Source organism: Gossypium hirsutum, chromosome A05 (assembly GCF_007990345.1).
Source record: "Gossypium hirsutum isolate 1008001.06 chromosome A05, Gossypium_hirsutum_v2.1, whole genome shotgun sequence".
In the NCBI taxonomy this organism is placed as follows: domain Eukaryota; kingdom Viridiplantae; phylum Streptophyta; class Magnoliopsida; order Malvales; family Malvaceae; genus Gossypium; species Gossypium hirsutum.
In genome coordinates, this window is record NC_053428.1 from 32,385,171 (window position 1) to 32,407,984 (window position 22,814).

Sequence of the window (22,814 nt, forward strand, 5' to 3'; positions counted from 1 at the left end):
CCCATATGCTAATGCAGTTGGGAGTTTGATGTATGCGATGGTGTGTACGCGGCCTGGCATTTCACAAGCTATTAGAGTTGTGAGTAGGTATATGCATGATCCTGGAAAAAGACATTGGCAAGCTGTGAAATGGATTCTACGGTATCTTCGAAAAACCGTAGACCTTGGTTTAGTTTTTGAGAAGGATGAAGTACTTGGTCAGTTTGTAGTTGGATATGTTGATTCCGACTTTACTGGTGATTTAGATAAACGTCGTTCAACTACGGGGTATCTGTTTACTCTTGCAAAAGCCCAGTGAGTTGGAAGTCTACCTTACAGTCTACAGTAGCTGTGTCTACTACAGAGGCAGAATATATGACAGTTACAGAAGCTGTTAAGGAGGCTATTTGGCTTAATGGATTGTTGAAAGACTTGGGAGTTGTTCAAAGTCACATTAGCTTATATTGTGACAGTCAGAGCGCTATTCATTTAGCAAAAAATCAAGTCTATCATTCAAGAATCAAGCATATCGATGTAAGATATCACTTTGTGCGGGAAGTCTTTGAAAAAGGAAAAATTCTACTTTAGAAGATTCCGACAGCAGATAATCCCGCAGATATGATGACCAAGGTGGTAACAACAATCAAGTTTAATCATTGTTTGAACTTGATTAACATCCTGAGAATTTGAGCATCTTCAGGTGTTGGCGCTCGAGAGCGCATTTGGAGGCAGTACAAAACATAGCTTTATCGAATTTGGGGAGTTGAAGGAAATGTGTGAAGATGTGATTATCCTAATCAAATCTTCAAGGTGGAGATTGTTGAAAAGTCAAATAAGGTAGTGTTGAAAAGTCAAAAATGGTGGGAGGTGCAATTGGCACCGAAAGAAAAAAAATAGTTGGCAAGTTGTTTAAAGTTGAAAGGGATAATTGCAATTCTGGTCCCTAATTTTTTAGGCCATTTGTAAGTTAGTCCCTAAACTTCAACTATAAATAGGCCTAACCATTTCTCATTTCAACTATCCCAACCAATCTTTCTCTCTTAGTTTTCTCTCTTCTCCCATTTGAGAATTCTTAAGGAATTCTATTTGTTTGTAATATTTTGAAAATAGTAAAGTTATCATCTGGTGTTAGTGCCCGAGGACGTAGGTATAATTTACCGAACCTCGTTAAAACTCTTGTGTTCTTTCTTGTCCTATTTTTCTTTTAATATTTAAGGGTATAATAGTAGTATTAAATTGTGCTATTAAATTACTATAGAAGGGATATTCTGACTAAGGAAAGACTTGGTATTTAAGAGATCCTTGTGATCCACCTCTCTTCCTTGGGAATTGAACTTTGTGTGATTTTTTAGTACAATAATTTACACGCTTCCGACCCTATTGGAACAACAATTCCAGTCTTCTTATAGCTCCCAATGGCATCTACAAGAGTTTCTTCCGAGGGCCGATAGCTCCAACCCAGCCTCTGTAATTTTTCTGAACTAAGAATATCTTCCTCCCCTCCCTCAATAAATCTGCCAATGCACAAGTGACTTGAAGATCACAAAGAAGAAAATCATACACCAAGCCATGTATAATAATAACATACAGATTCTGCTGCAGCAAGAGATGTACCTTTTAGGATAATCATATTGAGGGAATATACTTCTGAGCTTATCAACAAGGTCGCGTGGGTTGGTCAAGTGAGCCATGCATATGTACCTTCCTTCAGTCTCTGCCAACAAGCCTCATCCTTGATTTGACCCACCGGCCACCTAGGGTTGAATGCAACAGCACCTCTAGAGGACATAACAACAACTCGTTTAACCTTGGTTTCAACACATGCTTTAAGCACATTAAGTGTGCCCTTTACGGCCGGTTCAATCACTTCCACCTGTAAACCAAAAGTAATCGTATATCTAAATTGTAATTAAATGATGTCTTTTGCTAGATAAATAATTATGATTATGATTTAATCACATTTAGTTTTTAAATCCATAACTACCGATAACCAGCTTAAGGGCGGTTTTTTTGGTGGGAGACTAAGGATCTATGGTAATTTTAGTGTAGAGGTGTTGATCAGTTGAGTTAGACCCATACAAAGTATTTAAACTAATTTTTTAAGCTCGATCCAACTTAAAAAATAAGTTTATTTTTTTGTTCAAGTCCGGCCCAAATTAAAAATGATAAATTTGGATCCGACTCGATCCGTCCATATTTGTTTTTTTTAGATTAGTTTTTATTTAAAAATAACTTTTAAAAAATATAATACATTAAATGAACTAAAAAGGCTAAAATAAACGTTTTTTAATACATTAAAATTTATTTACATTAAAAATATTTCCATAAATATAATAAATATTTTAGTGTATTAAATATAATTTTTAAAATTTTATATTTTGTGTTGAGTTATTTAGTTGGATAAAATTTTTTTTAAGTTTTGGGTAATAAGTTTAATTGTTATTGGATCAGTAATTTAATATGAATATATATATAATAATTATTTAACATATATAATTAATATAATTGTTTTATAACATAATATATTCGGGTAAAACCGGGCTTGAGCAAAAGAAGTCTTGCTCAAGACCCAATCATATAGAAAACAGGTCTTAAATTTTATCTAAACTCATTTTTTAAATTTTGTCCAAACTCTCCCAATTTTTAAGCGAGAGCATATGTTTGAATATTTTGGTATTTAAAACTTTTCAAAGGAATACCAAAATTTTTAAGGAAAATTATTAGGAATTTTGGTATACCTTGAATCAGTTACCCAAGACTATACTAAAATTTCAAACAAAATATCAGTAATTCTAAACAGCATTTCATTAGATATTTTGGCATAGTAATGGAAATGCCAATAATTTTATAGATAATTGTTAAAATTTTGGTATTTGTAATCATAAAAAAATTGTTATATTAAAATCTTGTTAGCCAAGTCATTACCAATATTTGTTACGATTTTTTTTTTGTCCTTACATATTTGGTGTATATCACAATTTTTAATTTCTAAAGGAATATTAATATTGTTAGAAATTTTGGTATACCAAAATTATGTTACACAAACCTTTACTAATATTTTTAACAACATATCAAAATTTCTGAATGCATATTCTTAGATATTTTAGTATATATCACAATTTCTAAGGAACCTAGTTAGAAATTTTGGTCTTCCAAATCCAAATTTATAAACCTATACCAAGATTTCTAATAAAATGTCTGTAATAGTATCTCCATTTTAGTATACATCAAAATTTATAATAAACACCCAATTTTCTATGGAATTTCGTTAGAAATTTGAGTATACCACTATTCAAATGTATAAACTTTTACCCAAAATTTTAATAAAATATCCAAATTTATATTCTCAGAAATATTGGCATAGATTACTCAAATTTAGTAAAGAAAACACCAAATTTCAAAACTTCTTAAATATTATAAATTAATTAGATAAATTTTTATTTTTAAAATATTAGAACTTTTTGCATTTACAATATAACCAAAAAGATTATATGGTTTTGATTAAATAATATCAAAGAAACTAGTAATTTAATTAAGGGTAAATTGCACATAATGTTATTAAATTATTAATAAGTTTACGTTTTGACCATTTAACTTTAAAAAATTACAAAATAATCACTGAACTATTTAAAAATTTTCATTTAAGTCACTAAACTATTCAAAAGTCACTAGAATGTTAAGTGTTTTTTTTTTAAAATTTAGCTAGCGAGCTCTAAGTGACGATTTGATGATTAGTATGGTGGATTAATACCCATTAATGAGAAGAATAACATACCTTAAATCTAATTTGATCTAACAGTCAGTATCAGAGATCGAAGAAAAAAGTTATTTAAATTTTGGTTCACAAATTTATAATGTTCAGAGTTGTTTCATGGAAAAAAATGAACTATAGAAGAGAAGAGGAATAAAAGTTTTTGATTGATGCAAGCGATACAAATAGAGAAGACCATACAACAACAAATTCAACAGCCCAGTAATTTAAATTAAAACATTCAAATAATTCAATAACCATTTATAACTGTTTGAAGTTAGAAAATTTAATAATATAGTAAAAAAATTAACGATAGATAATTTTTTTAGTAAAACTAAGAAAAGTGAAATTACTTTCCCTTTCTCAATAAAAATAACTTATCCTAACAAAAGAAAGGAATTCTCTTTCCTTCTTTAATTAGTTTTCTTACATTTTCCTTTTCAAATCCAAACATTTTGTTAATTAAAAGTTAAATATAGATATAACGAAATACTATAATATGGAAAAAAATATGACCCAAATATGAAATATTAATTATATAACTAAATATTTTTATAGATATTAAAATTTCTAAGGATACCAAAATTATACCCCTTGATATTATGGATATAACACTAATTTTATGGCAACACCGAAATTTCTATGGACCCTCGTTAAAAATTATGATATACCAAAATTTCTAAGCGTATGTCCTTAGATGTTTTGGTATATACCGCAATTTTTAAGGGAATACTAATATTTCTATAGGGGCTTGTTAGAAATTTTGGTATACCAAAATAATGTTGCACAAGCCTACGTCAAGGAATCTAACGAAATATTTAAGAACTTATCCTTAAATATTTTGATATATACCAATATTTCTATAGAACTTTATTAGAAATTTTGGATAGAAATTTTAGTTTACCAAAATTCAAATTTACAAACTTATACCAACATTTTTAATAAAATATTAATATTTCTAATATCATATCCTTATATATATTGGTATATACCAAAATTTATAATGGATTACGGAAATTTCTATAAACACTGTTAAAATTTTTGATTTACCAAAATTCGAATGTATAAACATTTACCAAAATTTTTAATGAAATACTAAAAATTATTTATAAGAAATATTGGTATAGGTTACTCAAGTGATACTGTTTTTTTTTTTAACGAAAACACCAATATTCAAATCTATTATAACATTTTTCATTAATTACATAATTTCTTTAAATATTTGGAAATATCGAAATTTTTGCATATACACTTCCACCAAAAAAAATTATATTCTTTTGTTAAATAAGTGTTATTAAAGAAATTGTTAATTTAATTAAAAATTAAATATAAATATGACCTAAAAATGAAATAACAATTATATAACTAAATATTTTTGGTAGATTCGGAAGTTTCTAAAGATATCAAAAATGATCCTCTTAAGGGATACTAATATTCCATGGGGCTTTGATAGAGATTCCAGTCTATCAAAATCATGGTTAGATATTTTAGTATGTACCACAATTTTTAAGGGAATATCAATACTTCTATGTGACCTTATTAGAAATTTTGGTATATCAAAATAATGTTACACAATTCTAACGAAATACTAAAATTATTTAGAGCTTATCCTTAGATATTTTGCTATATAACAACATTTCTACGGAACTTTGTTAGAAATTTTGATTTACAAACCTATACCAAGATTTCTAACAAAAATACCAATATCTATCCTTATATATTTTATTATAGACCAAAATTAAAAATGGAGTACCGATATGCTATTCCAAAATTTCTAAAAGCACCTCATTAGATATTTTGGTATAGGTTCCTAAACTTACAACTAATTTTCTTTAACTAGCTAATTTTCAATATTTTTAAATATATCCATATTAATAAAAATCGAATAAAATTATATTATTTCGATTAATAAGTGTTATCAAGAAAACTGATAATTTAATTAAAACTAAAATTACATATGAATTTTTTTATATGAACCAAATACAAAATACTAAAATCCCTAAGATTATATAATTAGATATTTTGGTAGATATCAAAATTTCTAAAGATAATAGTTAGAATTTTGATATACCAAAATTTCTAAGTGCATATCCTCAGTTATTTTCGTATATACCAAAATTTTTAAAACGTTAGAAATAGTGGCATACCAAAATTTATAAATTTATATCTTTAAATATTTTGGTATATACCACAATTTCTAAGAATATACCCTTAAAATTTTTGATATTTTGTAATTGGATCATAACAATTTTTTTCATATTATTATTTTTATACAGTAAATTAAATTATCAGTTATTTTGATAACATTTATTAACCAAAGCAATATAATCTTTTTCAATTTATTATTAGTTCAATTGTATTTATAAGAAAATTTGTCTAAAAGAATAAAAAATTTGAGTTTTCGTTAGAAAATTTGGCATAGTTTGACCTATACCAAAATGATTTTTCTTTAAAATTTTTGGAATTTGATTAGAATTTTTGTTATTGACTCGTGTATAATGAAATTTAGTATTTAACAAGTATCCTTAAAATATTTGATATCTCCTTAAAAATTTTGATATATACCAAAAATAACCCAATCTTAATAAAAGAAATTTAAAAAGAAATTAGTTTTATAAGGTATTGATCTGAAAAGAAATTTTGAATTGATTGATTTAAAAATCTATATGAATCGAAGAAAAAATTGGTTTAACCGAACAATTGAACCAAATTTTTGAATATTATTATATTATATTATTTTTTAAAAATTTTAATAATTTTTAATTAAACTGATCAAACTAATAAATGAGTGATTTGATCGGTTCAACATGGGTCCGATTTTAAAAATTATGTACCAAATAATTTAAAAATATAAAAGGAAAGTAGTTAATGAATGAAGAGATTGAAGGTAGGGCCTTGTCATGCCCGAGGATTCGAAACAACGGTGGTGGGAACGGGAGAGGCAACATGGAAGACACCGGCGCAGCCAGCAATGGCGGAACAAAGAGAATCGTAATCAAGAAGATCAGCCTTGAAGGGTTGGAGGTTGTGGGATGCTCCCTCAAGTTGATTCAAATGGGCATATTTGGCATTCTCTGCGAAAGCAATGAAATTAAAAAGGTGTGGGAAGTCCTAAGAAGAGAAGTAGATGATGAGTTAGTAGTGTAACAAGAACCAGGCTGTCTAACGGTGCCATGGACTGTGTAGTTGTTGGAGAGAAGTTGCTTGACAACCCAAGAGACAAGGTAGCCCCCGGCTCCTGTCACACACACTTTTCCAGTGGCCTGAGCCATATTTTCTCTGACAATATTGGTTTATATCTACTATAATATTCTGGACTCAACGCCTATTTATTTACTTCGAAGTTTGTTCCTGAGTCAGTTGTCTTAGACTCATCACAACCATTATTGGTGACTCTTTTTTAACAAAATAGAGGTTTTTTTTTTTTGTCATAACACTTAAAAGAGTTTCAAATTGTTGTTAATTCTATAAAGTTTAATACATTGCATGATTCTAAAATTTTAAAATAAAAACTTCCTCAACAAAAACAAAATAATAAGAGAATGTTCTGTAGTGTTTTAAAAAAATACTTTGGCATTTTAGCTTAAATTTTTAACTTTTCTTCTCTCTAAAGTACTTTTAGTGATTAATTACTTTTTAACCCTCCAATAACATAGATCTTTCATTTTTTTCTTCTTTGTGCTTAATTACAAATGTATTAAAATCATTCATTAAAGATAAAAATATTTTTTAAAATACTAATTACAAATATTTAATAATTATATTTAAATATTTAAAATATAGTTTATATATTCTAATTAAATTTTATAAATAATTAATATTTATTGCTTAAAAATATTTAAAATTTATATTTCATATATTAAAATATTAACAACAAATTATAATAATTTTTTTTTTATATTTTTACGAAAATATAATAATATTAACTAATTTAAATATAATTTAAATATATATTTATTACTTGATTTACTAAAATATAATATAATAATATTAACTAATTTAAATATAATTTAAATATATATTTATTACTTAATAATAACATGTCTAAAATGAACATTTTATTTCTCAAAAGCACTTTTTGATAGCAATACTAAATACTCAAATTTTAAACCAAATTTTTCAAAAGCACTTCTCAAAAATACTTTTCCACAACAGTTTTTAAAAGTACTTTTAAAAAATATTACTAAACTAGCCCTAAAGCTTGCAGACCAATTGACATAGTAATAACTGCCAAAACTGAAAAAAAGAATATTAGGACTCAGGCGAAAATGAATAATAAGGATGAGAGCATGAACAGAAGGGGCAAGCCTCTCCAAGGAAGACGAGTCGCTTATTAATGAGAATGTGGTAAACAGAAACAATCTGCAATCACAAGCATGGTTGTTGGTCCATAGATCCAATTTAAGTTTCTTTCCATGAGTTAAAAATTTTTTTAGAGGTCGTAGGGGTCGAAATTGAAATTAAATTATAATTCTTATGATAGTAAAAATGTAAATTTTAAAAGATTAAATCAAAATTTTATTATTTTTAAAGAGGTTAAAATATAATTTTCCCTTTATTAATTTAAAATTTTTAAAATTAATTTTAGGCATCTAGCAGCCCTTATATTCGCCCCAACTTACATCAATATTTTAATATAGCAGCCCCTATATCCCCCCTGCATCCATCAATATTTTAATATGTTAGTGATTGTTTCTGTGTCTCATTTCATTTTAGCTAATACCAACGGGTAACAGTTTAATAAAATTTTCATCATTTAAATAATTTTTCTAATATTTTTCCCTTTCAACCATCTTATTTTAAGGTTGATATTTGATACATTGATGATAAAAAATTAATTCTCATTTTTTTGTCTGCCAGGGTTTTTACGCTAGCATGCTTCAGGTTTTTTCTTCATCTGCTAAAGGCACGTCTTTCTTTCTAGATTTTTGAATTGTATTATTGGTGTGGATCTAGCTAAACTTTTTTAGGTAATGGAGGCAGAACTTGCGAATTTAAACACTGATGATGAAGAAGAAGATCCAATAACGTTAGAAAAGGATCAATTTGCAACAGAGGATAATTACAATTCTACTTGGTTGGAAGAGCTCTAACGGATTGTGTGGTTTACTTTTCCTCTTTGAAAAGAACTCTGGCAGACTTATAGCACCCATTGGGAGGAGTTATTATTTCGGATTTATGGGAAAAAAGGTATTTATTTCGATTTTTCTATGAAGTGGATATAAAAAGGGTGTTAGATGGCGTACATTGGCCTGTCAATAGGCATCTTATTGTTCTTCATCGTTTAATTAGAGGGGAAGACCCACTAAGAGTCCCATTGGTTTTTACTCATTTCTAGGTCCAAGTTCCCAATCTTCCTTGAGTGTATTAGAGGTTTTGGCAAGACAACTAGGTGATTTTATAGAATAATTTTTACAATATGATGCTGCATTAATTACAAGGGGAACAAAGATTTATGAGATTTAGAGCCAAAGTTGATGTCGAACTTATGTATGCTTAATTTTAATCAATCTAAAACGACTCCCTCATTACTAATCAAAGGAGAAGTAATAGGTAGGGATGACAAGATTTGAACCCGTGACATTTTGTACCCAAAACAAACGCGCTATGTAGAGAATCCCTGTTTTGTTTTCCACACCCTTATTTCATTTATTGATATATAAAACGGATCTTTCCATTTCCTCTTTTTAGTCTCATATCATATAACAACCATATAATGAATAATAAATGCATATTTTTAGCGGGAATTCTTAGGAGGAAAGGGACCTATTTTGTTTTGCTGTTTTAAGAAAGGGAAAATCTTATCTATCGAATCATTGTAATACGAATAGAATGTAATACGATAAAGAATGAACTTTGAAATGTAAGAAAAAACTGAACTTGGGGTAGGGGTGAGAAGGATATGCCTTATTTCAATATGAACATTTAACGTTGTTCTGCTACTTATGTGGAAAATTGGGTCATAGGGAAGAGTTTTCCCCAATACGAATGACAATTGGGGAGCAAGAAGTTAAATTTGGGTGAGATTTATCGTTAGACACCGACAAGGAATGAATGTTTAATGTGACGTGTGATTTCTAAAGGCCCACTTGTTCTTCAACCATAGATGTGGATGAACGAAATAATGAGTGTACAAGAAGAGTTGCAGTTGATATAGAAGCACGTAGAAGTGACCAAAGGGAGGAAATAATGGAGAATAAGGCAATTACGATTTGTGAAGGTAAGAAAAGACAAAGAACAAGGGAAGAAATTACAATGGGAAATGCACCCATTGAGATCGACAGCCGCAGGTAAGCGTGCCAAGAGAAATAAAAATAAAAATATTAAGTTGAAACGTTCATGGTTTGGGGTAACAATGAGCAATAAATCGCCTTAAAAATAAGGTGAGGCATGTTATAATTGAAACAAAGTTAAGCGAAGAAAGAATAGAAAAGATTAGAATAAAATTAGAATAAAATGCGGCTTTAGCAATGGAATTGATGTGGGAGCAAGAGGTTCTAAAGGGGGATTATCGATTGGAGATTTACAGGGTTCTATAGTGCCCCAAAAGAGAATAAAAGAAATAAGCTGTGGGAACTACTAAAGAGGTTAGGATGTTATCAAGATTTACCTTGGCTGGTTGTGGGCGATTTTAATGAAATTATGTATTCTTTTGAAACAAAAGGAGGGAGGTTGAAAGACGAAAGAAATATGAATCAGTTTAAAGAAACATTAGAGGAATGTGATCTTTACGATATGTGTTTTTCGGGGAGATGGTTCATTTGAGAAAAAGGAAGGTTACATGAAAATAATACCAGAGAGAGAATTGATAAAGGGGTGGCAAATTCGATTTGGTGGGGGACTTTTCCAGGATATCATTTAAGACATTTATCACATACTTTTTCTGATCATTTTCCTATCTTGGTGGGTTTGGGAGTAAAGAGTACTGAAACTTCGAATCGAGGAAAGAACTTCAAATTTAATGCGAATTGGGTTATGGAAGACGATTATGAACAAATAGTTAAAGAGTTTTGGAAAAGAAATATGGATGAGATTCCTACAAAGTTGAGTAAATTAGGGGACATCCTCAAAAAAGAGATGGAACGAATATTGGCCAATAAAAGGGAAACATCAACTTTATTAATAAAAGATTGGAAGATTTGTGCTCAATTGATCCAGAAGATGAGACGTTGGCAGAAATGGAAGAAGTTAAGTTAACTTTAAATTTGGAAGCCGATAAAGATGAGCTTTTTTAGGAACAATAAGGGTTAATTGGCTTCGATTTGGCGATAGAAATACATCTTTTTTCCATAACTTTGCAAACCAACGGAAGAAAAAGAACACTGTAAAAAAACTAAAAGGGCTAAATGGAGAGTGGATTGTAGGAGAAGAGGAGAAGGCAAGGGTGGCAACGGAATATTTTAAAGAGCTATTCACAGCATCAAATATGAAGAACATCAATAGAGTACTGTCAAGAATTTTAACATGCATTCAAGAAAACATGAATGCTAAGCTTGTCAAGGAGTTTAAACCAGAGGAAATTCTAACGGCAATTAAAGGTAACGGCAATTAAAGGTATTGCACCACTGAAAGCTTCAAGTATGGACGGTTTCGGGGTTTTTTTCCACAAGTATTGGCATATTGTGGGGAGGAGGTCACAAAGTTTTGTTTAGAAATTCTTAATAGGAAAAAGAGCTCAACATTATTAACTATAATACTACTTGACACAATTCAGGCCAATTAGTTTATGCAATGTGGTATATAAAATCATATCCAAAACAATTGTAAATAAATTTAGAACTGTACAAATGCATTGATGAGGCACAAGCAACTTTTGTTCCTGGACGAAAAATCACAGATAATGCGATCATTGCCTATGAGGTTTTACAAACATTAAAACAAAAAAGAAAAGGAAAATGGGGCTATTTTGCTTTAAAATTAGATATGAGCAAGGCCTATGATAGGGTTGAATGAAATTTTATTGAACAAGTAATGAAACGAATGAGTTTTTGTGATGAATGGATAAATCTTGTGATGGGGTGCATCCAATCAGTGGAATATACAGTTCTGTTTAATGGGATTAGAGGAGAAAATATGAAAGCATCAAGGGGTTTGAGACAAGGGGACCCTTTGAGTCCATACTTATTTATTATCTGTGTAGAGTGTTTTTCTTCACTTATTCAATTGGCAAAAAGAGAGGGAACTATTAAAGGCTTAAGGATGGGGAAAGGAGAACTTACTTTTAACTCATCTTTTCTTTGTTGATGACAATATACTATTTCAGGAAGTAGTTTAGAGGGCGCAAGTGCTATTAAAACAATTGTGAACGAATATGAAGGAGTTTCAGGGCAGGTGATTAATTTTGATTTTTTTTAGTAGCAATATTCAACTTAATAGGCAGGAACAGATTGGAGCAATTCTTGAGGTAAGAGTTTCGAGTAATCCAAAGTGATATTTAGGTCTACCGGCTATGATTGGAAGGCGAAAAACTGAGGCATTTGCAAGTTTCAAAGATAGATTTGTTAAACGTATTGAAAGTTGTCATTTATCTCTTGGAGGAAAAAAAGTTTTTGTTAAAGCTATATTACAAGCCATTCCAGTTTATGCTATGCAATGTTTTTTATTGCCTATTTCACTATGTCGTTAGCTTGAAAATATTATTAGTAAATTTTGGTGGAGAGATTCAAAAACAAGGAAATTCAAAAACAAGGAAGGAAATTCATTGGTGTGATTGGAAAAAAAATGTGTAAATCGAAAGATCAATGAGGGTTGGGTTTTAGGGATTTGACGAAATTTAATATAGCTTTACTTGCAAAACAAGGTTGGAGATTAATTACGAAACCAGATTGCTTATTTACGCGTGTTATGGAAGCAAAGTATTTTTCGCATAATGATTTTATGAATGCGAGGTTAGGATCTCACCCTTCATTTACTTGGAGAAGTATATGGAGTGCAAGGAAATTGTTGGACCATGGAATGGGATGGAGAGTGGGGAACGGAAAGTCGATCAACATCTGGAATGAAGCTTGAATCCCAGGGCCTGGGAATAGCAGAGTAAGAGTTCAACATATTAATATTAATTTTACATCAGTAGCAGACCTCATCAATTCTAATCATATTACCTGGAAAATCGATGTGTTATGACAGCTTTTTGAAGAGGAGCAAATTTCCAGAATTCTGTCCATCCCACTCGCTGCAATGGATATTCACGATGAAAGGGTGAGGAGGGGGTGACAAAACAGGGGTATATACTGCAAAAAGCGGATATAAATGGTTGTTATAGGCGGATATGATACTAAGGCAAGAGAAGGGGATACATCAATCTACGCTACAATAGAAATTTTACAAAAAATTATGGAGATTACAAGTTGCAAGCAAAATCAAAATTATATTTTGGAGAATCGCCAATAAATTCATCCCTACTTTTAACAATTTAAAAAATAGAAATTTACAGATTGTGAATCTTTGTCCTCTCTACCGCACAATGGAGGGATCAGTGAGTCACGTCTTCTGGGAATGCATGTTCATTAAAGGTGTCCTACAAGGTGTGGGGATTGATGGCTCATCCAGTAGTCCGGAACAAAATTGGAATATGTGGTTAGCAAATTCATTTTTGAATATGCAAGAAGAGCAGTGTAAATGGTTAGTCATCACATTCTGGGCAATATGGTATCACAAAAACAAAGTTTGTCATCAAGGAGAAAGACAATGCACAACAAGATTGATATCTTTTATTAAAGCATTATACACAGAGAACATTCAACTGGAAGTAGTGACAGAAGTAGGTGTTCGAAAAAATGAATGTGCATGGACTCCATCGAGGATAAATGTGGTAAAAGGTAATTTTAATGCAAGGTATAACAGTTATATCATGAAATCAGTAACAGGAATAATTTTTAGAGATTTTGAAGGAAATATAATGGTAGCATGCACTTACCCGAACACGTATGTGGCCGATGCAACCACGGTAGATGTGAGAGCCTGTTTAAAAATGGTGGTAGTGGCCGAAAAACTGGGATTTAGAAATCTGGTGATCGAAGGGGACTCCTTGACAGTCATAAAGAAAATCCAAACACTTGAAGAGGACAAATCAAATATTACTGTAATTATAAAAGAAATAAGAGAACGGGCTCGGAGGTGTTGCGCGGAAGCGTGTGAAAGAGTAAAATTATTGTACTAAAAAATCACACTAAGTTCAATTCCCAGGAAAGAGAGGTGAATCACGAGGATCACTTAAGTACCAAGTCTTTCCTAGCCAGAATATCCCTCTATCGTAATTTAATAGCACAATAAATCACTACAATCACACTCACAAAATATGAACATTAAATAGTAAAGAACACCAAAATTTAACGAGGTTCGGCAAATCTTGCCTACGTCCTCGGGCACTACCAAATATATTTCACTCCAAAATACAAGTGAAACTTTACAAATAGGGAGAGAGAACAATGCCTTAAGTAGAGAATGGCAAATGTGGGATGATGAGAATGAGCAATGGTTGGCCTATTTATAGTTGAGATTCAAGGGCCACCTTGCAAAGTCACTATTCACTTAGGGACCAAAAATTGCTATTTTCCCATGCCCAACACTAAATAAAATATTTGGTGCCCATAACTTTGACCTTTCCAAAGTATGGGTAGGTATGGGAAAGGTATGGGCAAGGTATGGGGTATGGGTATATTCTAATAATCTCCACCTTGAAGATTTGATTAGGATAATCTTATCTTCACACAATTCTTTCTGCTTTTGACAACAATACTTGATAGTGCCTTCTTCAACTGTTAAACTTGCAGGATATTAATCAAGTTCAAACAATGTTCGAACTTGGTTGCTGTTACCACCTTGGTCATCATATCTGCGGGATTATCTGCAGTCTTGATCTTCTGAAGACAAATTTTCCCCTCTTCAATAATTTCCCGCACAAAATGGAATCGTACGTCGATATGTTTTGTACGTGCATGATAGACTTGATTCTTTGCTAAATGAATAGCACTTTGACTATCACAATACACGTTAATATGCTCCTGAACCAACCCCAAGGTTTTAGCCATACCTTGTAACCAAACAGCCTCCTTTACAGCCTCTGTTACAGCCATGTACTCGGCTTCTGTGGTTGACAATGCAACTGTAGACTGTAGTGTAGACTTCCAACTTATTGGTCCTCCAGCAAGTGTAAACACATAACCGGTGGTTGATCTTCGCTTGTCCAAATCACCGGCATAGTCAGAGTCAACGTACCCAATAACACCTTTACCAAGTGTATTATCCTGCTTGAACAGTAATCCAACATCTACGGTCTTCTGAATATACCGTAGAATCCATTTCACAGCTTGCCAATGTCCTTTTCCAGGATTATGCATATACCTGCTCACTATACTAACTGCCTGTGAAATGTCGGGTCTTGTACACACCATTGCATACATCAAGCTACCCACTGCATTAGAATACGGAACTTGCAACATGTATTCTTGTTCCGTATTCATCGAAGGAGATAGTTGTGCAGAAAGCTTGAAATGAGAAGCCAACGGGGTACTTACAGGTTTGGTCTGCTCGTTCATACCAAACTGCTGTAGTACTTTCTTCAAATACTGCTTCTGAGACAAGCTAACTCTGCCATGAGCTCTATCTCTACATATTTCCATGCCGAGAATCTTTTTAGCTTCTCCTAGATCTTTCATCTCAAACTCGAGATTGAGTTGAGTCTTCAATCTTTCAATCTCAACTTTGCTCTTAGATGCTATTAGCATATCATCAACATATAAGAGCAAGTATATGAAAGTTCCTTCTTATAGCTTCTGAAAATACACGCAATGATCAAATTTACTTCTTGTGTACCTTTGCCCTTTCATGAACTGATCAAATCGCTTGTACCACTGCCTCAGAGATTGCTTCAATCCATAAAGCGACTTTGTCAGTTTGCAAATCCAATTTTCTTTTCCAGCAACCTTGAATCCATCTGGCTGAGTCATATAGATTTCCTCTTCCAAATCACCGTGTAAAAACGCGGTCTTCACATCAAGCTGAACTAGTTCAAGATCATATTGCGCAACCAAGGCTAGCAAAATCCGAATAGACGAATGCTTCACAACTGGAGAAAACACTTCATTGTAGTCTATTCCTTCTTTCTGAGCGTAACCCTTTGCTACCAATCTAGCCTTGTATCGAATTTCATTTTTACCAGGAAATCCTTCCTTCTTTGCATATACCCATTTGCATCCAATTGCCTTCTTTCCCTTGGGCAGTCTCACCAACTCCCAAGTCCTATTTTTATGAAGAGACTGCATTTCTTCATTCATAGCTTGCTTCCACTTTACACCATCAGAGTTACTTATTGCTTCTGTGTAAGTGGAAGGAACATCATCATCTGCAATTGGAAGTGCATAGGCCACCATATCGTCAAAGCGAGCAGGCTTACGAATCTCTCTTCTTGGCCTCCTATATGCAATTGAATCTTGTTGCTGTAGAAGTTCTTGGGTCGAAACTTCTTCATCATTTGTTCTTTCAATATTAGCTGGATCATCATTAACCTTTTCAAACTCCACCTGCTGCAAAGTACTACTGGTTTTGTCATCCTTTTGTGAATCCTCGTTCTTCATCATGGTTGATTCATCAAAAGTTACATCTCTACTGAAAACAATCTTCCTTGTATCAGGACACCAGAGACGGTATCCTTTTACACCACCAGTTATACCCATGAATAATGCTTTCTTTGCTCTTGGGTCTAACTTAGATTCTTTTACATGATAATATGCAGTGGAACCAAAAACATGTAAAGAATCATAATCAGTAGCAGGTTTACCAGTCCACATCTCCATAGGAGTTTTTCCATTTATTGCAGCTGATGGCAATCGGTTAATTAGATGGCACGCATATGTAACTGCCTCAGCCCAAAATTCCTTGCCCAATCCAGCATTGGACAACATACATCGAACTTTCTCCAGTATAGTCCGATTCATGCGTTCTGCCACCCCATTCTGCTGTGGTGTATCTCGAACAGTGAAGTGTCGCACAATGCCCTCATCTTGACATACTTGTAGAAATGGATCATTTTTGTACTCAGTACCATTATCTGATCGAAGTCGTTTGACCTTTCGACCTGTCTGAGTCTCCACCATCTTCTTCCACTTCAGAAATGCATCCAAAACTTCATTTTTTCTTTTCATTAGATACACCCATACTTTTCTTGAATAATCATCAAGAAAAGTGACAAAATAGTGCATACCTCCCAAAGAAGCCACTTTGGTAGGTCCCCACACATCACTGTGAACATAGTCCAGAATTCCTTTCGTATTGTGAATTGCTGAACCAAATTTTACCCTCGTCTGCTTGCCCAGAACACAATGTTCACAGAATTCCAATTTGCAAGAATTTGCACCTTTCAACAAGCCTTGCTTCGCCAAAGTCTGCAAAGCTTTTTCACCAGCATGTCCCAATCGCCTATGCCATAACCTGGTAGCCTCTGAATCTGCATCTTTCGCAGAAGCTGTTGATGTTGATCCAATAACTGTACTTCCATTTAAATAGTACAAGTTATTTCTTCTAGTGCCTTTCATCACCGTCAATACCCCAGCTACTACCTTTAGTAATCCATCTCTCAAAGTGATTGTGAACCCTTTAGATTCTAGGCCCCTAATGAGATGAGATTTTTCTTCAAGCTGGGTACATAGCGAACATCTGTCAGAACTTGGATTGAGCCGTCATGGTTCTTCAATTTGATTGTACCTACACCCATTGTCTTACAGGCACTATCATTGCCCATAAAAACAACTCCACCTTCTAGTTCTTCAAGACTAGAAAACCAGTCCTTATTAGGACACATATGGTAAGTACATCCCGAATCCAATATCCACTCATCCGTTTGACATGCCATTGCCATGCCAACCAAGCTAAAGTCTGACTCCTCATCATGCTCCGCTACACATGCATTAGAAATAGACTTGCCCTTTTGTAACTTAGGACAATTCTTTTTCCAATGCCCTTTCTCACGACAAAAAGCACATTCATCTTTGGCGGGTCTCCCTTTGGACTTACCCCTTCTACCAGGTTTGCTGCTGTGTGAACGACCTCTTACTGTTAAGGCTTCTGCGGTTGTATCTCTGTGATCTCTTTTATCTTTCTTTCGAGTCTCAGATCTATACAACGCACTACAGACTGCATCAAATGTGATCGTGTCCTTCCCATGAAGCAATGTGGTGGTAAGATGATCATATTCATCAGGAAGGGAATTCAACAATAATAATGCCTTGTCTTCATCTTCAAATTTCTCATCCAAATTTAGCAAGTCTGCTAAAATTTTATTGAATGAGTTCACATGGTCATTCATCGACATACCGGGTGCATACGTGAATCGATAAAGTTTCTTTTTCATATAAAGCCTATTTTCAAGACTTTTCGTTAGAAACTTTTCTTCCAGTGTATCCCATAACTTCTTCGCTGATGTCTCCCTCATGACAGAGTACTTCTGCTCTTTGGCCAAACATAGGCGGATTGTACCACACGCCTGTCTATTGATCTTGGCCCACTCCTTGTCATCCATCTTGTCAGGTTTTTCTTCAAGGGCTATATCTAGCTCTTGCTGACATAAGACATCCAGGATCTCACATTGCCACATACCAAAATTATTGGTACCGTCAAATTTCTCTACTTCAAATTTTGCATTTGTCACAGTAGTCCTTGCTGATGACGATGCTGCTGCCATTTTTCTTCTCAATCCCAACTACTGTATACGTGAACAGTACCGTATACGTGAATAGTACCGTATACGTGAATAGTACCGTAAACGGTCGTATTCTCCAAGTACGAACCTTGCTCTGATACCAATTGTTGCGCGGAAGCGTGTGAAAGAGTAAAATTATTGTACTAAAAAATCACACTAAGTTCAATTCCCAGGAAAGAGAGGTGAATCACGAGGATCACTTAAGTACCAAGTCTTTCCTAGCCAGAATATCCCTCTATCGTAATTTAATAGCACAATAAATCACTACAATCACACTCACAAAATATGAACATTAAATAGTAAAGAACACCAAAATTTAACGAGGTTCGGCAAATCTTGCCTACGTCCTCGGGCACTACCAAATATATTTCACTCCAAAATACAAGTGAAACTTTACAAATAGGGAGAGAGAACAATGCCTTAAGTAGAGAATGGCAAATGTGGGATGATGAGAATGAGCAATGGTTGGCCTATTTATAGTTGAGATTCAAGGGCCACCTTGCAAAGTCACTATTCACTTAGGGACCAAAAATTGCTATTTTCCCATGCCCAACACTAAATAAAATATTTGGTGCCCATAACTTTGACCTTTCCAAAGTATGGGTAGGTATGGGAAAGGTATGGGCAAGGTATGGGGTATGGGTATATTCTAATAGGAGGTTTGACAGCCTTACCTGTCAATTTACAGGTAGATCAGTGAACCACGTGGCGCATATAATGGCGGAGGAAGGGAAACGATGGGATCTACCGAGGTTCTAGATTGAAGAGGCACCTCCAAGATCAAAATCGGCAGTTGAAAAAGATAGATGGTCCCTGACAGAAAGGAGAAATGAGTTGGAGAAATAAGAAATGAAAGGTCTACGACAGTTTCAACCTCTACACACTATCCATTGTGAACAAAAAATGAGTAGGATGTTTGAATGGCTTTGACAATGGTTGTGGAGAAATTGATGAAGGATGCTAGAGATTTGAACAGTTTTTTTCGTTTATGTTTTCGTTCTTTCTCATTTCAGATTTGGCGTTTGGGTTTTTCGTAAGTTTAGGTTTTAATTGATCTGGGTAGGTTTTTTTTAAAGTAAAGTTTCTAGATTCTTGTAAAGTCTTAAATTTCATTTATTAAGCTCTGGCACTGGTGTGCTGGATAGGGCTGAGAAAAAAACGTGTCTGTCATGCAATCCTTTTTATTATTATTAATGACATCCCTCCTGATTTAAGTTCAAAAAAAAAATTGATACATTGATGACAGTATTTTTTTAACCCTATAAGCAAAGTTAAAAAATTGTTGTTTTTCAGATTATTTATATATGTATATATATATTTAAATATTAGCTTAATACACAAATTGAAACCTAAATTATACTTTGTTTTTTTTTTTATACACAAATTGAAATTTTTATTTTGCCACAAATGGAACTAAACTACTTTGTTTTTTTTTTCTTAGTAATAACCCCATTACCTGCCGATCAATCAGCGACCCGAGGATTATTACCAAATTTACAAACAAGTTGGTAGTTTAAGGAAGACTTGGATTTCATTACGTTGACTATATACGAATAGTGATTTTTATACACAGTATGTAACTAGCAGCTATAGAATAGCAAATTGCGTTATTACATTTTCTCCATGAAATTTCAAATTTCTGGGTTCTACTTGAATAAATATATATAATCGGTTGTGAAATTTGAAGAGAGATGCAATGAACTTACTACTTGTCAAATTTACATTTAAGAGTTTAAATGTAAACTTGGACTAAACAGGATGAAGTACATTTAATTCCCAAGGAACTAATAGAGCGAGTTGCCCCGGTATGTACATATTACCAAAAGCTACAAAATGAAGGCTGGCTGAGTCCCCTGAAGTCCGAGAACAAAATGAAAGAACCTGAAACATAAAAACAAAAGAGAAGGAATAAGTTGCAGATATCTAACATACTGCAAATCAACCCAATCAAATATAAGGAGAAATTCTATAGTCAGTTCAGTACAATATCAATTACCAGCGATTTCTAAATCCAATAAGTTAAACACAGAACTTAGCATATTGATAAACAAAGTAAGATCAAGAACTGAATCAGTTACGATATGCATATCGATAATCAAATACTGATTCCCGTTCTCATCCACCGAACCTCCACAAAGCCATAATTTACTTACATGTAGCATATATTTTTCTTTCACCCACATTTTCGTTTCTTCCCATTCCAAAACATTTCAATACAAACATCCACACATACGATAGTATATATATTTATACCTATCTTTCATGCACGTTTTAATCTTCCCATTGATGATAAAATGTCGCAACCAATGAAGCAGAGTATTAAATCGATATTTTGGATGTCAACAGCTTTGGATAATCATTTAAACTTCTTTCACACCAGAATAAAAATCGGCATAACATAATAATTATAAGTTTCTGTTTTGGACAGCATTGATGCAAGTTTTGGGCACATTAAAATTTCAAAGGAACGAGTCTTTAGTTTCAGTAAGCATATATTCTACTTTGGACAGGAATAAATATTCAATTTAACCAACAATAAAGCTCAACCGAACAATCATAAAAATGTTAAATTTTGACAGCTTTGAATCCTCAAACATGTTTTGCCTGATCGAGTTATCATAATTTTTTTTTTTTACATTGGACAGCATGTAAAACCACATGCGGTCATGCACTTAATCCAACCGATTTTGTCTTAAAATTTTCACATTGGACAGCATGTATAACCTTAACAAGATAGCACTTAATTCAACCAAATTTGTCTTCAAAATTTCACGTTGGACAGCATGTATAACCTCAACAAGACAGCACTTAATTCAACCAAATTTGTCTGAACATTTTCGTATTCGGCAGCATGTATAACCTCAACAAGACAACACTTAATTCAACCAAATTTGTCTTAAAATTTTCATATTGGACAGTATGTAAAACCTCAATCGGACATACATTTAATCTATACCAATTTGGACAGCAACAACTTTTTAATAACATAATTAATCAAGGAAATTAAAGCTCAATTTACCATCTTTTTGCAAATTTATCATGTTTATCAGTAGTGTAGGTACCAAAACCGAAAATTTAAAGGTTCAAGACCTTACCAGCAACATTTTCTCCAAAGCCGATTCCTCCTACACTAACTTGCCCTTCCCTTTATTCCTTTGACCGTCTCCCTCTTTGTTAGCAAAGCTTGAGAAGTTACCTTCTGAACATGAAAATTTTGATTTCCTCTCCCGTCACCATCGTAAGAACCAAAGAAATGAAGAAGGAAATGAGCTGAATTTCCTTCTCTCTTTTTCACTCACCGTCACTCTTCCTCTCACATTTCCCCCTCACTTTGGCCGGCCCAATCAACAAGCACGCATGCCACAATCCCGCCAAATCCATCATTACCCTTCCACTAACCATTAATGTTCAACTAATCTAGTTAGCACTTAAGGACTAGTTAAACAATCCCATTACCAATTAGTTGGCCGGCCCCTTTAGTTCACTTACTTTATTATTTCCTTTTCCTTTCTTTAAATTATTACTTAGTTACAAATAAAAAAAACATATATCACTAACTAAGGTATTAAATCAAAACTTAGACCCGGCTGGGTTCATTTGCTCCCGAATTGAAAAATTCAAAAATTTTGCGCGTGACAATGGTTTTTTTTTATACCTAAATATTTTTTTTTTGTCATAATTGATAGCTAAATTATTTTTTAGTTATCCATTTAATACAAAAATATTATATCTGTTAAAAAAAATCTAGTTAATAATAATCTATTATCTCATATAAACTTAAAAAATATTTTTAATATTTTTAATTCTCTTTCTTTTTTTTACATTATTTCTTTCTTTATTTTTTTCCTAATTTTTTCTTTTTTTTTCTTCTTTAATAATGTCCGGTGATACTATCAATGCTCAAAATTCCCCTCCAAAGTCGAGATGCTAGTGATTAATTCTACTTTTTGAATTTCATTGTCCGCTTGCTCGACTTGACAAGATCAAAAAACTTATTTCATCAATCAAAATTAGTGTTTCCAGAACCATATCTAATCTCGCAATTGGGGTACTAGTTTGGAGATTGGGGTTGAACCAATACAAGCCGGTTGAACCGATTTTTTCTAAGCCGGTTGAACCGATTTTTTCTATCTTTAAATATTTTTTATTTTTATAAATTTTTAATATTTTATCTAATCGAACCAAAGAATTGATCAAATCAAGAGTTGGTGGCATGATTAGTTCAACTATCGATCCGATTTTAAAAAATAAAAAGTAAAAAATATATATCTATGTAAGAGAAAATAATGTCTTTTTTTTTGCCACATGAAAAATTTTAATTGTTTATCTTTTTTTAAATAAACTTGACTATTTAGCTAACGATTAAGCTAATAGAGGTACCAACTTGGG

General features: G+C 32.7%; 1 protein-coding gene, 1 long non-coding RNA gene and 1 pseudogene across 2 annotated transcripts; all 3 read right to left on the minus strand.

The window, feature by feature from the left end:
- Window positions 1-1,254: 1,254 nt before the first annotated feature.
- On the minus strand, window positions 1,255-7,413 carry LOC121229064 (cinnamoyl-CoA reductase 1-like; annotated as a pseudogene).
- A 397-nt stretch (window positions 7,414-7,810) lies between these two features.
- Window positions 7,811-13,842, minus strand: LOC121229063 (uncharacterized). Its single transcript, XM_041112228.1, has 4 exons — window positions 13,647-13,842; window positions 12,832-12,960; window positions 12,632-12,749; window positions 7,811-8,092 (listed from the first exon to the last, which is right to left on the minus strand). Exons 1-3 carry the CDS (start codon window positions 13,766-13,768, stop codon window positions 12,635-12,637), a joined length of 366 nt encoding a protein of 121 aa, XP_040968162.1. The 5' UTR covers window positions 13,769-13,842; the 3' UTR covers window positions 7,811-8,092; window positions 12,632-12,634.
- Window positions 13,843-20,017: 6,175 nt separating this feature from the next.
- Window positions 20,018-21,800, minus strand: LOC107957470 (uncharacterized). Its single transcript, XR_001700462.2, has 2 exons — window positions 21,521-21,800; window positions 20,018-20,306 (listed from the first exon to the last, which is right to left on the minus strand). It is a non-coding gene; the product is annotated as an uncharacterized lncRNA (long non-coding RNA).
- Between the last annotated feature and the right edge of the window lie 1,014 nt (window positions 21,801-22,814).

Excerpts from the sequence above, each read along its gene's own strand:
- LOC121229063 (XM_041112228.1), bottom strand. The coding sequence starts at position 13,768 with ATGACTGTCAAGGAGTCCCCTTCGATCACCAGATTTCTAAATCCCAGT. Across the intron at positions 12,961-13,646 it reads TCGGCCACATACGTGTTCGG|TATATACCCCTGTTTTGTCA; the intron begins GTAAGTGCATGC and ends CGCTTTTTGCAG. Across the intron at positions 12,750-12,831 it reads ATAACACATCGATTTTCCAG|GCCCTGGGATTCAAGCTTCA; the intron begins GTAATATGATTA and ends TGCTATTCCCAG.